General features: G+C 47.1%; 1 protein-coding gene across 13 annotated transcripts in view; it reads right to left on the bottom strand.

The window, feature by feature from the left end:
* Positions 1-6741: 6741 nt before the first annotated feature.
* The window catches only part of KLC1 (kinesin light chain 1), a 469931-nt gene continuing 458901 nt past the window's right edge, over positions 6742-17771 (bottom strand). For all 13 annotated transcript variants that reach the window (XM_069638172.1, XM_069638170.1, XM_069638175.1 and 10 more), the window contains one exon: positions 6742-8698. In XM_069638172.1, the coding sequence (XP_069494273.1) occupies positions 8633-8698 (66 nt within the window). In that variant the 3' untranslated portion in view covers positions 6742-8632. The remainder of the gene's footprint in view (positions 8699-17771) is intronic.

Genomic DNA, 17771 nt, shown 5'->3' with positions numbered 1-17771 from the left:
GGATACGCGTCCGTAGCATACTTTCTGCCAACCGCAACATTGCCACAGCCACCGGGGGAGGATCGGAATCACCCATCAAGTTGACCCCCTGGGAAGAAATCTGTGCCTCCACCATTGGAATGGAGAGCATAGAGGGAGTCGGAGGGATGGAGAAAGGAGTGCAGACATCCGAAGAATCAGGTAGGTGGCCCAAATGAAACAAAGCTAAATCCACAATGTCCAATCATGTGAAGTACCATGTGTCCACATAGTGCAACAGAAACACATGTCCAGGAGAACGTCCACACACATTGGCCTGATAGCGCACTTTAAAACTCACAATAAATACATAAATAATTAAAAACCCCAAAAACACCCACTACACGTGCAGCAGGCACACCCTAACTGCAGGCTGCCAAACAACTGCACCCTCACTCCACACACAAATGAAAGCATCTCCAAGGCCCCGACCCAAATCACCCTCAGGTACCACCCCAATGCATGTGATACAATGCCATTCCAATTCCCACAGACCCATAAATAACCCTCGCCCTCCTTTACTCCACCACAGGGTCCGATCCAAACGACGAGCTTCAGGACACCCCTACCAGCACACCTGCAAAGAGGGCCAAGACCAACGGCCAAAGACCCTCCACCTCAGCTGCACGCATCAAGACACGGCAGCAGCGCAAATCAGGTGGCAGCACAGAGGAGGGAACATCAACAGGCACCCCAGCAGCCAGCATGCCCACAACAGCAGCACCACAGGTCCCCCCAATGGATGCCACAGAAGGCACTGCCTCTGGTGGCAGCAGCACCATAGGTGACACCCCATTGATGGCAGCATGCTCCGACACAGAAGACGGGGATGTCAAAGTCAGATCCATCCATGACCTGTCCCAATCCCCCTGTCTGTCCCATCCCGTACAACATGAGGATACCACGCAGGGGCACCCACAAGACGACGACTGGCCATCCCCCACAAGCCCTGTGGCAGGGCAACATGAGGCGAACAGCCACTCTGTGACACCACCGCAAACGGCCATGGCCCAGCAGAGGCAACAGTCCCTCGACCAGTTAATCGTGCAACAGCAGCAACTGGCCACGCTCCTCAAGGACCATGCCGATGAATGTGGGGGCACTAAGGCAGACATAGAAACATCAACTGAGACACTTAGGGCAGAAATGGAGAGAAGTACAGAGACACTAAGGGCACAAATGGAGAGTAGCACCGAGAGCCTGAGAGTCCAAATGGAGAGTAGCACCGAGAGCCTGAGAGTACAAATGGAGAGAAGCACCGAGAGCCTGAGAGTCCAAATGGAGAGAAGCACCGAGAGCCTGAGGGGGGAACTGCATGCGACGTCCAAAGACGTATGTGCCGAACTTGCCGCAGTGCGCCGTGTGCTCACTGAGCTCTCACAAACCCTTAGGGACATGCATGGACGTGAGCAGGCAGAGACATCATCCGTTGCAAGTTCCGTCCAGGGCAGCCCCCAACGTAGATCTGGGAGGAACCTGCGCTCCACAGGCAGGGGTGCCCCTGATACCCGCAGAGGGGGCTTGCAATAGCGACTGCCCACTGACAATGAGCATCTTTGGACACTGGTGTTCGGGGGGGAGGTAGGAGGGTGGAGGGGGTGTGTTGGGCTCACTTGGGTGGCGGTTCGATAGGGTGTTTAACATGATATCACATATGCCATAAACAATGCACGATCAACCAATGAGATGTGTGGACAATGATCTTTGTGTACTAGGCCATCATAGGCGTACAGTCCATATTGTGCATGTACCAGACACACACAGTGCCACGAGTACCGTGTCCATGTATCAGCCACCAGGCGTGAGTGCTAGAAGCATGCATCTATGAGATGCTGACGAATGTCACGGCCCTCCTGTGCCTCGCAGACTCCTTGAGGTGCTGCCACATCCCCACCCTCATCATGACCATCTTCAGGTGCTTGCAGTTCTGCGTCAGGGGGCATGGGCACATTTCTACGTACGCACATGTTGTGGAGCATGACACATGCCATGACCATCTTTGCAACCTTCTCATGGCGGTACAGGAGTGCCCCGCCAGACCTGCTGAGGCAGCGGAAACGAGTCTTCAGTAGGCCGAATGCCTGTTCAATGACTACACGGGTACGTGAGTGGGCATGGTTGTAGTCCTCCTCATGCTGGTCCCGTGGGTTCCGGACTGGTGTGAGGAGCCATCTCTTCAGTGGATATCCAGCATCACCTGTATGTGGACGATAAACGTATAATGTGGAATGCCATTGCTACGTACGCACACACCCCCCCCCCCTTCCTGCCAGGTCATTGCCGAATCACATACCCCACATCATCATGCATGAAATGAGACTCACCGAGTAGCCAGGATCTGTTCGCTGCGTGTCGCTCCATGTAGCGTGGTATAGTAGAGTTCCTCAAGACCATAGAATCATGGGTTGATCCAGGGAATCGGGCACAACAATGTGTAATGATCCTGTTGGAGTCACACACCATTTGTACATTCAGAGAATGAAATTGTTTTCGGTTGCGGTACTGGGCCTCCATGGCATGTGGGACGACCAATTCCACATGGGTGCAGTCGATGGCACCAAGGCAACCCGGTATGCCGGCAAGTGCATGGAATCCCACTTTTGTGTTGCTAATTTCCTGCTCCGAGCGTGGTAGAGAGATGTAGTCGTCTGCGTGCTGCAGGAGGGCATCGAGCACTTGCAATAGTGTCCGTGAGAACAGTGGCTGAGAAATGCCATGCAACTGTCCGACTGTGTGCTGGTAGGTGCCTGTGGCCAGGAAGTGGAGTACAGACACCACCTTCAGTAGGGGTGGGATGGCGGTTGGGCTATCTATCATGCTGACAAGGTCAGCCTGTGTCATGTCCACAATGGCGGCTATGGTGTCCCGGTCCAAACGGTAGAGGGTGTGGATCTGCTCATCAGTGAGGTTGAACGGATGTGCTCGGAGGCGTGGGATTACGGGCTGCCTGCGTGGTGGTAGTGGCTGTGCTGGCGGCCCTTGCTGGCCCTGCCTTGCCCTCCTCCTGCGTCTCCTCCGTGCGGCCGGTTGTAGTTGGTGTTCGTCTTCTTCTTGGAGTTGGAGTACTTGCAGTGCTATCAGGTCCCCCAGGGCCAACATCGCGAGTCCTGCCGGTAGCATTTCGGAGTGGGTGTGGTTGTGGGAGGAGACTGGGTGTGCAATTTATGTGTTTTCAGGCTGTATGGCCTCCACCTGTGGTGATTCATTCCACCTGTGCAAGCTGCTCTCCCCTTTGGCCGAGCACGTCCCGCACACAACGCTGCAATTCGAGGAATGGCATCTTGCTATTGCAATCATGTATTTGTACTCGATGGCCGTGTAACATTGGTTGATATGTTCATTCGGCTATGGTCCCATTGTTTCACATACAATCTTTGCAGTCGCGAACAGACTTGTGAAGGGTCAGTGGAACGTAGTACTCGAGTAACGGTGGGCCCTCATGCATCACTGTACCGAGTTGCACCGACGGGCGGGGCGTCCCATTTGTGAGTGAAGGCAGTTGCCATTTTCACACACAGCCGCACTAGATGGATTAATTTGTGATTTAAAGCGGCCACAGATGCCTTTTCGACGTGATGTTGCAAATGAGGAATTCGAAGGGCGGCGCTTTCGGTTATCAGCTAGCGGCGAGGAGATGCCCACAGGTCTGACTGCAAATATAACGTTCTATTGTTCAATGTCCTTGAGACAGGGGCCATGGCGAGGATGCAATGATTGATATGAATAGTTTGGGATGCGCAATAGCGACGTGGGCGATGAGGCCCGACGTTCCCAAATACATGTTACTTCACAACACTGGAATTACGGGCTGGGGCACTGTGGATTTTGCAGGCTGCATAACGCACAGACTCAATGGATGTTTCTAATGTTATGTGAGTAAATATTCAGGCGTTTTTATACCGGGATGAGGGAATGATGAATGGATGCATGGGCAGATGATTTGATACAGAGTTTGCCATGTACAGGGCTTCTTGGAATCTGTCCGCCTCCCCTGCGCTATGTGATGCAGGGCTGCCATAGTGGGACCATCGTCTATCTGGCCTTGTTGAGCCCTCCCTGTCTCGACGCGCCTTCAGACACTTGTGTCCATGCACGTTAACAATCCCATCAGATGGATTCTGTTTTCACAGACGCATGCACAGGTACACTCGTTTGTGATGGTGTTTACACCTCGATATAGATAGTTATGAGTCGCAAGTGGTTTTGGGGTGGTGATGATCCTTTGGAGTGGGCTAGCATGCATATGGCTGTGGATTTAGTGTGATCATTGAAGTGAGTTGTTCGAATGTAGTTCTGATGGCCATTCTGTTCTTTTTCTTTTCTTTTGGTTGACAGGTATCTCCTCCCCTTTTGCCACTGCCATCTGTATGCCACTCCTGCAGATGGCTTTTACTCCCGACACCTGCTGCTTCGTGTTAATCAGTGGAGCAGCATTACGATCTTATGGGACGATCGCCAATGGGCCACATGCCCTTACGCAGTACTAGTGGCTCGGAGCAACATTTCGGCCTTTCAGCTGGACTAGTGCCTCCCCATTGGGACGGCCCTGCGGTTCTGTGCGCTTCCATGTTGCCTTTTCGTACGTGAATGTGGCTCTGTGTACCATGATGGAACAGGGCGTCACACAAGTAGTGGCTGGTCATTTCTTGCGGATGCAGCCCACAATGGTGAAATGTGTTTTGGAGTTCATGGCCTAATGGCTGTATGGGCTTGGTGATTTTGTTGTGCATTAAATTTCTATTCTGATATGGGCCGTGTAGCGTTCTTCTTTGCAAGTGATGTGGCATATTCCTATTTGGGGAGCGATGTATTGTGAGGAGATCTGCATTGGGTTCCAGCTTCGGAGTATAGTTGCGTGGTACTGTGCTGGGCGCGTTTGCCTACGAAGCCCAGTGAGGTCAGGGATGAGGGCTGCCAATATGACTGTTTGAATGATGTCATGCTCAGGGGCGGGGGATTAGGTTTTGTGTAACAGATGCCGGTCAGCCAGGTGGACTGGTGGAATGATGTGATTTTCGGAATATTGCTGGTCACAGGTGCCTGTGTTTGCGTGCGTTTCTTGGTGGGGGACTGTGGTCATGTCCATTGGAATGGCTTCTGTATTCGTGCCATCTGTGCCCTGCAGCTCCCATTGGCCCCTCTTGTGATTCTTTTGTTCGTTGGCATGCATGGGTGACTTGTACATTTCACTGGTTGCATTGTGACTTCATTGCACCTACGGGGAGTTGTACTATGTGGGCAGGGAGCGGTGTACGGGCACTCAGTGGGGCCGTTTACGGTTGATTCGCGATGCCGTACTTCTCACCATGGCGGAATGGTACTTTCCGCCGTGCTTGATGGCGTTAGGTACATGTCCGCTAGGGTCGGAATTCGCGTACCCTTGCGCCATGGTGGTATTTACGGTTTGGCATGGCGCGCGCGCGCGTACTTGGTGCAGTTAGCGTTGGCGTTCACTACGGTGTCGCTAATGGCATCGTACTTTGCGGTGACGGGTCATAGTCGCACCGAGCGCTATTCGATGGCGGTATTGCATTTCCGCCATCGTTTTTCGATTTCCGCAAGGGTCGTAATGAGGGCCATTGTCTTCTTCAGCTCCGAACCAAGCCTCACGACCTGCACCAGGCCAAAGTCCAAATGTCTGTGGACCACACATACGACATCACTGAGAGAACACCTCTGGGCCATACGCCAAGGGTGGGCCCGGCCTACCACAATTTACCTACATGGGGTGCCAAAACTGCTAGAGTCCAAGTTCGAACCAAGAGACGCTTTATTGAATAAGTGCCTGCATTGGTTGCGCTCTGTTCTGTGAGAGGCTGCATGTTTGTTTCGAGAGAATCTATGGTGGGATGCTCTAGAATTTGTGGCAAGGGCTTGAACTCCCAAGACACTTTTAAGCTGGTTCTTTGGGATGGCAGAGTGGCCAAAGGGATCTTGGAAAGAACTGGGTGGGATGGTGAGATGATAAACAGCGGGATTTCATCCAGCCAGTATCCCCAACAAGCTGCTGATGGCCGTTTTGGGTACACTACAGCTAATACCCCCCCTAACTGGTGTGAACTTAACTCCTTTGGGATAAAGAGAACCAGGGCTCACTGTAGTTGAACTGTCTGATTGGGGGCAACTTTTAATAGGGCTCCCCCATTGGACTCCCCCCTACTGTAGTCTGTCACTCTTTTTACTTCCTTTTTTTTTACGTCATGCTTTGATGTGATCTGATCTTGTATGTTTAGCAAATGTATGTGTTAGGATGCACTTTGATAGCCTGTCGGCCGAATAGATTTATTGATGATGATGATTTTCAAGATGAACCAATAGTCCTATTTATGTTTATATTTATGTTCTATGTTTGAATGCATTTCAAATATTTCAATTGAAGAGGGATGTTAATTAAGATTAAAATTGTGCAATGACACCACCGTTAGCAACTGTACATATTGAATGTTAGGTTGCAATAATGGGAACCACATTTAAATTAAACAAACTTTCTTTGGAGGATATCTTAAAAAATGTAAAAACAATTTATTATGAATGACCTTTCACATGGAGCCGAAAAAGCATCTCTGAAAGCTTTACATAAACTTCTCGAGCAAGACTTTGCAGGTGATAGTGCTTCAAATAGCCTATTCAATAATTTAACATATTCTAGTAATTTAATAAACACTTGAAGACTAATTCAAATACATTTTGCACAAAACTGCTTAAAGTGACACAGACAACAAGCCATTACAGAAATAGTTTAATGATGCATTCATTCATTTCGGAAATCAATCTACAAAATAGGATCTTATAGTTCCAAATATTTTTCCTGGATAAATGACTTTACATTGGTGGGCCACAGTACAGGCCACTGCTGGGGTGTGCAGTCCTATTTGAGGCACCCACGTCAGTCCTCAACGTGCGGAAGGATACTGCACGAACACCAAACCTGCTGTTTAGGAGATGAAGAAGTAGCAGGCAGTTAGGAGAAACACGAAGCCCATGCGCGATGATGCAGTCTAGCATAAGTCTCAACAACAGAAGCTTGCCCCCAATCCTTTGAGTGCCAACATGTGCTGAGGCAGCTGGGCCCTGCTGGGCAAGCAAATAATGGACTTGAGACATTCCCACAAAAACACAGCAGTGGGTTCCATTTTGATCTAGGGCACAGAGTTTGACGGACTGAGGTCTATTCCACCTGTCCTTGAGAAAGAAACAAGAACCACTTCTTAGAGGCATAATTAAACACAAAGCATCCTTCTGCTACCAGACCAGCGTTAAGGAGAACAACACAGCCTTAAAACACGAAGCAAATTAAATCAATGCATAGCTGTAAACAAGAAAAGAGACCCAATTTGTTGTGTTGTGTTTATTAATGATGTGCGCGACTCTGCGCTTGCAGAACACCTCAACACATTAGCAGCATTAAATCGCTCTATTCTTTGAGACAACCTTACTTCATTTGACTCTTGTGAGGTCTGTAAAGCAGGACCCTACATTTGACAGTCTAGTGCAATACGTATATATGGTTTGTGTAGCCACTGCATACAAGTTGTGCATGAATAAAGCAAGGCTTTAAAACTAGAAGACTTTCAAATCGGTTCTTCTAATAGTTATGTTTTATATATTTTTCTCCCAGAAATGTTTTGTTCACTTTGCTCAGTTTCCAAACCCTCAAATCTTCCATTTTACAATCATTTTGCATGGTCTTAGCAAATCTCAGATACTCGACTCTCAAGTTCTGTATTACACGCACACACACCACATTATAACTTAATCTTTTCTTTTTTTTTTTTAAACAAAAAGTTTATACACTTTTCAACTATTACAGCAAATTATATGATTTAATATTACCACTTTTTGAATAATTTAGATTGAGTGGAAACGCGTCCTACTTGGTTTGATACCTAAAACAGCCAGAATGTTGACAAACTATACACTGTTGTAACAGCTACCACTTTTAACAACAATATTCACCGAAAAGACGTCAATCGACGCCTAGTCTGAACCACTATCGGTGTATACTGGACTATATTTGAGCGATCCTCTGGTACACAACCACAAGTTTGTAGGTTCCCGCCCGCCCTGTTAAGGCATATAAATAGTTACTCTTGTCCTTATTCCACAGTGATACCCATAAGCCATTTACAATTATTTCAATATTACATTTAGACCAGTAATGCCGACATTATTCATCCCGATTTCATCACATTAACCATTTCCCATGTCAGATGGACTGTACTACAGCTTGGTAAATGCCACGTACTGTCTTATATTTTTGCATGACTTTAACACAAAGTAATGCAATTGTTTAAGCCAATGTGATGTGATAGTCGCAGGCATCAAGCCATGAATTCCATTTAAATTTGCTTGGATGACAGTGCAATCAGCCATATACAGATCTATATATATATATATATATTATATATATATTTACAAACATTTACATACAACAATTGATGGACATTCCTAGCAGGTGTATCGAAATTTACCAATTAAAAAAGTAAAAATATTTTTTATGCAAACATTCAACAACTGGGATTTTCCTATCCAAAGTGGTGAGGAACCAAAGCTTTGAGATTCTCAGTGCTTCTCCGTTCCAGGGGCCTTTTAGCTATCTGCATTCCCGAGGTGCTCAGTGTGCCAAGTCAGTGTGACTGGCGCTGAGACCTCTCGAGTCGGTCAGACAATTATTTCGCTCCTGCACAGAGAAAAAAGAAAAACATGTGCACATTACAATTTTAAGTACAAAGCCACAAAGTAGTACAACTTCTCTCACCCGCCTCCACAAAACAGAATTTGTATGCACAACATTTAATAAAACCTGTGGAATATTATTTGGCACAATGGTGCAAATTTAACCAAATTTGCTTCTCATTTTTTAAAGTAGATATTTTGGTCTTTTTAATGTTGATTCCTAAAGACTTGATTTCACCCGAACAGTTTTATTTAAATACTGATAGTGTGCAATTTTACAACAGGTACTTTCTTGAGTAATCCCTCTCTCACATACCCTAATGTTTAGCTCAGCAAACACCAACTATGCAGGGCCAAGACAATCCAGCACCAGCTGTCTAAAAATGACAAAACAAACTGAGGGCACAGAATCTAATTAGATGTGAAGGGAGGGAAACCCAATGTTTAAAAAAGTTCCAAACCCAGTAATGCCGACTTGTGCAGACATGGAAGAGCATAAATGTATTAAATACCAACAGCCTTAACAAACATGGTAGATTAAAGGTAATTGACACATTTCACCAAAATATTCGTAAACTGTCTGCCTCTGTAAGAGCGCAAGAAAACACGGACTCAAGTACCCGCATTTAAATACACAACTCAAAATTCGACTTTTTCATTTGCTTAATTGCACCTGATCTTGAATAGTACTGCATCGGAACGCAGTATTTTAGATCCTGCTCAAAACATGTATTTATATCAATTACATTAGTTAATAAGCAAATTGTGTCAGTTGTTTTAAAAAAAAGTACGTGTTCTCTCGCCAGGTACTCCCAATAAAGTCTAGTCCAACCTGACAGTGATCCAGAAGGCAACATCCATTGTACAAACCTCAGAGGCGAAGACCAATTAGGGACAATTTAGGAAAATGACTAAAGATATTTTGCTGGCTGCCAGTAAAGATTCTCTTTTGCCAACATCTTTTCTCCATTTTTGTTGCAAGGGAGAGAAACCTTTTTCAGCGTCTGTGTCCGTGAAGGCCAAGCACATTCCATTCTGGCCTCAACCACAACCTCCCTTACTAAGAACACTCGTGTATCAGACGCTTCAATAGTGACAGATATGGATTTAGCTGAAGGACCTCTAATATACCGGCCTACGCTACACTAACAGCCCCTGTTTTCTCTTGAACTGGCAGGCACTTGAAACTGCATAAGCCACTTAAATCATAGTGTCTTATTGAGCGTGACACTAGGTTATAAAACGTTTGGTAAAATGAAAGTTAAGAATCTTATGTTAGTGTGAACACAAGTAATATCCCACAAGTTAGATGCAGTTAGTAGAATACAAAACACCAATTGGGAGAAAGGTGGACAGAGACAAAGATGAGACAGTACAGGTGAAGCATGCAAGTTACGCAAGAGTCACAGGACTTACGTGTTTTAGTGGTGCTCTGTATAAATTAAATAACAATTGCAAACCCTTTCTAAGCCATGGCCATGCACATTATATCTTGCAAATTGACTCAATATTGGTCATCACACGCAACCAAGAGTATCTTAGATCACTCTACATTCACTGCTAAGGTATAAGGATGGGTACAATGTTTTTGTTTCCAGGCTGAGCCCTTTCCTGCGACTTGAATGACCTGACACTTTGCGCACTTGTCTTATTTTTTAGCATATTTAACTTTAGGACTCTCTTCTGTAATGTACATTTGCCAAATTGTATTGCCTATTCATTTCCCAGAGTCATTCTCGCAAAAGAATAACACATTATTTGTCTCTCTGTAATGTTCCTTCTGATGGATGTTCCTCCCACGGATTCCTCCTCTATGATATCCCTATCCAAGCGCAGCTGTTCTCTGCAATTTTTTCCACCACCAGGGAGCGCAGCCCAGCTCTGCGTCGGCGCCGCCCAATGTTTCTACACACCCAATGGCAGACATGACGTCAGGGTCAGCATTTGTTGACGCGCTGTGCCCCGTGACCTAAGTTCCACCCTTTTTATGTAGCGCTCTGAAGCTGAGGTAACATAGAACCGATGGTGACTAGCTATCCGCCACGAGAGGCAGGTAGGGTGGACAATGAGGAATCCGTGGAAGAGAGATCCTTCACAAAGAACATTACCGAGAGGAAAGTAATATGTTCTTCTAATGGATTCCTTCCTCCCACGGATTACTCATATATGATAGACTCCCAGGGCAGTATGTAATTCTGGAGGAGGGCGGAAGCAAGGACACAACCTAGAACAGAAAAGTCTGGAGGACTACCCTACCAAAACGGGAATCCTGTCCTGCAAGGGAATCCAAGCAGTAATGCTTATCAAACGTGTGCAGAGATAACCACATTGCAGCCTTGCAAATGTCCAGGACAGGGACTCCCCTTTGCAGGGCAGAGGTAGCAGCATCTCCTCTGATATAATGCACCCTGAGACCCACAAGGACATCCTTCCTAGCCATATTATAGCATTCAGAGATGCAGAGAATATTCCAACTAGACAGGGTCTGTTTTGTTACAGCCCTGGCAGCATGCGCCCCAGCATAACCCACAAAAAGCTGGTCCTTTTTCCTAGCCTCACTAGTAGAAGAGATGTAGAAAGGAGGCCCTCATTCTCAGTCACCTTCAAATGGATTTTATCCTTCCACGGATTCCTCATCGTTGATATATCCAATCCTGATTTCCAGTCTTGGATATTTATTCGACAGTAGAGGGCGCTGCGCAGCATCGAGTCATTGTCTCTCGGCGGTTACCATTTCCACGTCCGGACACGATGTTGATGTTCGTATAAATAGCATGTTTTTCTGCATGCACACCACGCTCTCGGAACGGTTCGACTAAAGCAATTCTACTTTACATTTCTTATTGATTTTTCAATAATGTCTACACCAAAAGCAGGCAGGCTTCAAGAGATGTGTGGACTGTGACTAAGTTGTTGATCGCAGATCCACACAGAATATGTCTGTGGTGCCTCGGCAAGGAGCATGAAGTCATCGAGTGCGACTCCTGCCAGTCGATGACCAGCAAGTCCTTAAAAGAGAGAAGGTCAAAACGGACTCTAGGTCAGTCAGTTTTAAAGTCTCTGTCTTCCACTGCTTTGAAGAGAAAATCTTCTGAAGACAGGAGCTATACCGGGGACAAGTCTCCAGAAATGCCGAATAAACGCTTCAAACATTCCAAGCGGTCGAGATCTAGGAGCAACTCACGTCATTCTTCTCCTTCGAGAAAGAAATTAAAGAAACTCCATCGTTCCTCATTGTACGGCTCCTCACCCGACAAGCGGCCAGTACGTTTTCCCCATAAGAACGCCCGTAAGCCAAATGAGAAAAGGTCTGTAAAAAAACTAACTTATTTTCAAAGGTGGCCGAAGAAGGCTAGCGATCCCACTGCATCTTCGAAGACCGTCAGGGAAATAAGGCTCCTACTCGCACGCCCAAGAGCTTGTGTCAGAAGGCCTCAGGGATGTTACCTCGAGTAGCATCAACAGATAAAACATTGAAAGCAAAAGATGCCGTATCCTCCCTGTCGAAGGAATCGAAGTTGAAGGGCCCTTCAATGACGATCTCAGATCTTCAGCTTTCAAACCTCAGTCGAAGAAAGATTTTTTTTTCAGATCTTTTGGTTCCATCTTCGATGTAGACCAGGAGGAAGAGGAAGTTATATCCTTCAGGTATGAACGTGTTTGGGAACGTCCGATGTTCCCAAACACTTCCATAGCAGTGTCTTATCCGACCATTTCCTTGGATAGGGATGACAAAAAGTATGATGTCTTAACGAAAAGAGTATTTTCTGCTGGAAGTATGGCCTTAAAAGCTATCAGTGCATCTTGTGCTTTAGCAAAATATTCTTATACCTTATGGAATACTATTGCACAGGCCACACACAACATACTTAAAGGTGAGATGAGAGAAGTGTTCTAAAATCTCATCAACAATGGTAAAGAGGCTTCTTGCCAGTCCCTTCATTTGGACGTGGATGCATCTAACAGCGTCGGCTGGTGTATGGGCTCTAGTGCAGTGATTGCATGGTTATGCAAATCTAGATTCGCCCAGACGTCCAATAAAGGCTACTTCACATGCCCACATATGATGGGTCCAACCTTTCTGGCCCAAAGGCCGATGACATTTTAGAAATGCTGCAAGCTTCTGCAAAATTTTTGGGGCAGCCATCCCCCAGCCACAACAGAAACATCTGCCTTTGCAGGCTTGCAGGGAGCGTGACTTTTGGTATTACTCCACATTTGGCCATGTCAGATCCTGTTCTTTATTGTCTGCAGGAGCTGCTAGATTACATTCTCTCCAATCAGCTACTAGATTATTTGCCGCCATGATGGCTTTGGAAGGACTCCCTCTGCAAAATGAAAGTTGAGTGCCAAACTCCCTAAGAAACACCTGGATAGAAACAGAATATACATTCACTCATGGCCCAGATCCGACAGGCCAAGAGGAATAGGGCAAGCTACTCAGAGAGGACAAAGGAGATTCAAATGCGCCCCTAAGGGCCGTAGAGGAAAGACTGCCCAAGCAGCCACCTCCTCACTGCCCTCTGCCACAGCCCCAAAAACAACTCTGACACTTTGTGCACAGGACTCCGTTGATATGAGTAATTTGTAACACGCCTGTACACAAGTGTTTCTAGGCGCGACAAGACCGGGGAGGGGAGAGAAAGTGAGGACAAAACAAACTATCTTACTAGGCCTTGTGTCATTCAGATCGTACAAGTGCTTTGGGAGGCAGATTAACCCAGGATCTCCAAGAATGGCATTACATTACTTCAGACTCATGGGCTCTTCAGACAGTAGCTCAAGGGAAGTGTGTCTCCCTTTTCAGAAAAGGCCTCCAGATTCTCCCTGAGCGCGCAATATCTTCGCTAGCCAGATCCGCTCTTTCTACAGGAAATTCTTTGCCTGTTGGAGAAAGGTGCCATAGAAAGGGTACCTGTAGCGGAACAATACCAAGGTTTGCATTACACCTATTTTCTGGTTTTCAAGAAAGACGGAGGACTGCAACCAATCTTGGACCTGAGCCACTTGAACAAGTTCCTCAGGAAGAACTGATTCACGTCACCATTTTGGAGATCCTTCAGCTCCAGGATTGGAGGGTGTCACTCTTGTGTTCAGGATGCTTACTTTCATATGCCTACACATCCCTAGCACAGAAAGTACTTGTGGCTTGCCATTAGCTGCTCTACTTATCAGTTTCGAGTACTTCCTTTTAGGCTGACCTCCGCCCGAGGGTCTTCACCAAATTGATTGTGGTGGTGGCAGCCAATCTAAGGAAGGGTGGGATTTACATCTCTCCCTATCTAGGCAAGTGGCTGATCAGAGCCTGTTCTCCCGAACAGGCTCCGGAACATCTCAACAGCACCTGCCACTCTCACCACAAACTGGGCTTCTCCCTCCACTTCAAGAAGTCCCAGGTGACACCTTCCCAAAAGATGCAATTAATTGGAGCAGTCCTGGACTCTTCCTCTGGGAAAGCTTTGCCTCCCGAGTTGAGAGCTTACCATATCTTGCAGATGGCGACATGATTTCAGAACGGTCAGCATCTACCGGCATTCGACTGAGGTTGCTGGGCCTCATAGCATCCTGCAATTTTCGGGTGCCAGAAGCACGCCTAATAATGAGGTACCTCAAGTGGGCCCTCTGATCCCAATGGTCACAATTCTCATGCTGGATGACAGACCTTCAGGTCCTGAGTAAGATCGCACAGGATCTCCTGTGATGGGTCTGCGAGGATAAATAAAAAGAATATGATGATGTGTGAACCTTTTTGGCAACCTTAAACGGAGATGATCATAGTCACAGATTCTTCCCTTGCGTGATGGGAAGCTCACATGAATGATCTTGCAATCAGAATCCAGACTACACATAAACCTTTTAGAGCAGAGTGCAATCAGACTGACTGCGAAGAGACCAGTTACGCAAGCCCTGCAAGAACTGCATAACAGTGGGGATTGTGAAGAACGAGCCCTGTTCTGGGGACCTTTCGAAAACAGAAACAGCATCAAGGTATCCCTTTACAGTGCCAATCTGCAGGACCGCTTTGGCCAAGGGTAGCAGAAAATCCAACACAGGGTATAGTGTATTGGATAAAGGATCAAGATCCCTCTCCCGGCATAAAATAAAAAATGTATGTCACCTGTAGGCATAAGTGGATTTTGTAGCGTGCCTCCTGGATGAAAGGAGCACATCGAGGACATTGTCCGACAAGTCCCACTCCTTGTATCTCAGCTTCTCCTTCGCCAAGCATGAAGGTTCAGGCTCCTGAGGATCAGGTGCAGGACCTTCCCCTCCAACTGAGAAAGTCAACTCTCCTCGGAAGGCACCAGGGAGGGCAGATGGACACTTCCAGCAACTCTGAATACCATACTCTCCAGGACTGGACCGGAGCAATCTGGATCATCGTGGATCTGAACACGCGCAACCTCTTGAGAACCAGCAGAATGACTGGGATCAGCGGGAACGCATAAATAAAGAAGGTTGAAATGTCCACTCAATCGTGCGTCCCCCCACAGATCCCAGGCAAATAAAGTCCCTGGATCAGAACAACTCGCACTTCCGGTTACCACTGGAAGTGAAGTAGTTCACTTGAGAAGTCCCCCAAAAGGAGAAGATCTGCTCCAGAACTTCCTGGCAGAGCTCCAATTCATGCGAGGCCGAAGTCTGTCTGCTCAAGTCATCTGCTGTGACATTCTCTCTTCCGGCCACATGAGGTGCTGTCGGAGGGACGCTGTTCTCCAGAGCCCTGAACCACAGTCACATTGCTTCCATGCACAGAAGCAAGGACCCCACACCAACTCATTTGTTGAGGTAGTGTATGGCCACTGTGTTGTCTGTCAGGATCAGCAAAATGTGGCAATTTACAGAGCGGAGGAAAGCGACCAAGGCCAACCTGATCGCCCTCAGCTCCAGCAAGTTGATGTGTTCCATAGACTCCGTGGGAGCCCACAGTCCAGTTGGGGTCCGGCCCAACAGGTGAGCACCCCAACGAGTCATTGATGTATCCATGACCACGTCACCTTGGGCTAAGGTTGACGAAACAACGCGCCTCTCAGCAAGTTGTCTCGTATGACCCACCAGGCAAGATCCTGAGCAACCTTGACCGAGACCGGCAAAAGGTCTGACAATCTGCCCTCAAATTGCGACCATTGGCAACAGAGAAGTGTAAGGAACTCATGGTGGCAACAGTAAATACAGACACAAGTGATCACAGTTCACAGATGTTTATTGAACAATCAATGCAGGGTGGAAAAAAAGCCTAACCTAAATCTAAGATGGGAGCAAGCATCGACAATCAAATGAAAAATAAGGGAGTCCTAGTGGCGTTGTGTCAAAATAAAAGGGCCTATACTAAGAAAACCTATTGCCAAGTCCTTAAAACTAATTACAGAAAGAGTGTCGGATAGGGTTTCAATAAAGAAAGAAGTGTTCTAAAATAAGTGAGGATGTGATTGCCAGGGGTCTCCCTTCCCTATGTTTTCAGCACGGGACAAGGTAGGACCTTGGAGCACAGCACACACTCGAGCTTTCTGAGCATGAGCCAACAGCTCAGTTCCAGCTAGCACAGTACACGTTCTAGCTTTCTCAGCAAAAGCCGACAGTTCAGTTCCAGCTATCAGGTTCTTCAGTGGTAAAGTCTCTTTTTACTAAAAAGTCTCTTGCCTTCGAGTCCCTGATGTATCCAACAAACAAAAATAATTTTCCACAGTTCACATTGGGTGATGGCTTCACCCCTGGATCCCCCTCTTCCAGGCGCCAACCCCTCATGCATCGTAGTCAACCAATAAATTGAACAGTTCCTTTCTCAATGAACTTTGGGTGATGACTTTTCACCCCTGGATCTCCCTCGACTGGGCTCTGACCCATTTGACAAGGACGACAATTCAGTTCCCCTGGTCTTCCAATACCTCTTACTTTCACAAGTCTTGATGTCTTTTTAAACAGTACTTCAGGCTTCGTCTTCGAGTGTTGGCTTCCCTCTTCTGTGTTCACTTTTCCCAACTTCCAAAAACTGTTCACTGTACTTGGGGACTTTGCCCCTTATTGTTAGCATCCCTCCGCCGGGTTCAATCTTGCCAACCTTTTACCAAACAGTTCACTATGTGACTTTAGACTTTGCCCCGTCTCCTTAGCATCCCTCTGCCGGGTTCACTCTTGCTAACTTCTGCAACACTCTGGTAAAGTGCTCAATTCACAAAGCGGGATTCATTTCCCTTTCTTTCACAATCAAGATAGAAGCCAGAGCAGCCCCATATTTGAGTCACGCCATCATCACAGGAGTCCAGGGGAGGGCGAAGGCAGAGGCGCCGCTCGCAGAGGGGAAGAGCGGACCACAGAGAGCAGGTATCAAAGCTCCCAGAGGCAGGTGACCCCCTGGACACGTCATGGTAACACTGAAAGTCACTTTTGCAATGTCGCCCTGAACAAACTAACGCTACGAAGGGCCCACCCTGCAAGTTTGAGCACATGGAAGAAACATTCCACCTCGAAGGGAAGGAACCAGAAATAAAGATGGGCAACCTCCCAACGTGAAGGACTCCGACACTCCAGACGCAAACCTGCAAGACCCATACCCAAAGTGGATCGCTTTGGAGGAAGGCAAAGGTCCAGCCCATAGACCCTGGTCGCACTGGAAAATAACGAAACAAAGTGAGAGCAATGAGGCACAAGACCACCCCCCCGGCGATCGCATATGGTGGTCTCCAGTAAAATCACTTAGAGGCCGGGGGACACCGACACCAAAGCATTGATGTCCAATCCCAGGACGAAGACCATGAGCCTACCCCAGTACTCCCCACAAAGAAAGCAACATAGGAGTCTAAAGCAGCTCTGGAGCGCAGATCAACAAAACTCAGCAGGAGCTGGTAAAACAACGGAGGACACACACGACCCATACAGGCAAGAAATGGGGGACGACGTTATGACCAAAACGGATATGCAGAACTGCATCAAAGAGCTGCAGAATCAATTTCTGCTTTCCATTCAAGAACAATTCTATACTTTGAGGGAGGATATGAAACAATCTTTACAAGAAGTAAAAATGGATATAGCAAAGCTTGAGGAGAGAACCGATACATTAGAAAGAGTGGACCAACAGA

The sequence above is a fragment of the Ambystoma mexicanum genome, chromosome 14 (assembly GCF_040938575.1).
Source record: "Ambystoma mexicanum isolate Mex_15411 chromosome 14, UKY_AmexF1_1, whole genome shotgun sequence".
NCBI lineage: Eukaryota > Metazoa > Chordata > Amphibia > Caudata > Ambystomatidae > Ambystoma > Ambystoma mexicanum.
Note: the sequence above shows the minus strand (reverse complement) of the source record. Positions and strands in the feature narration are given on the sequence as shown.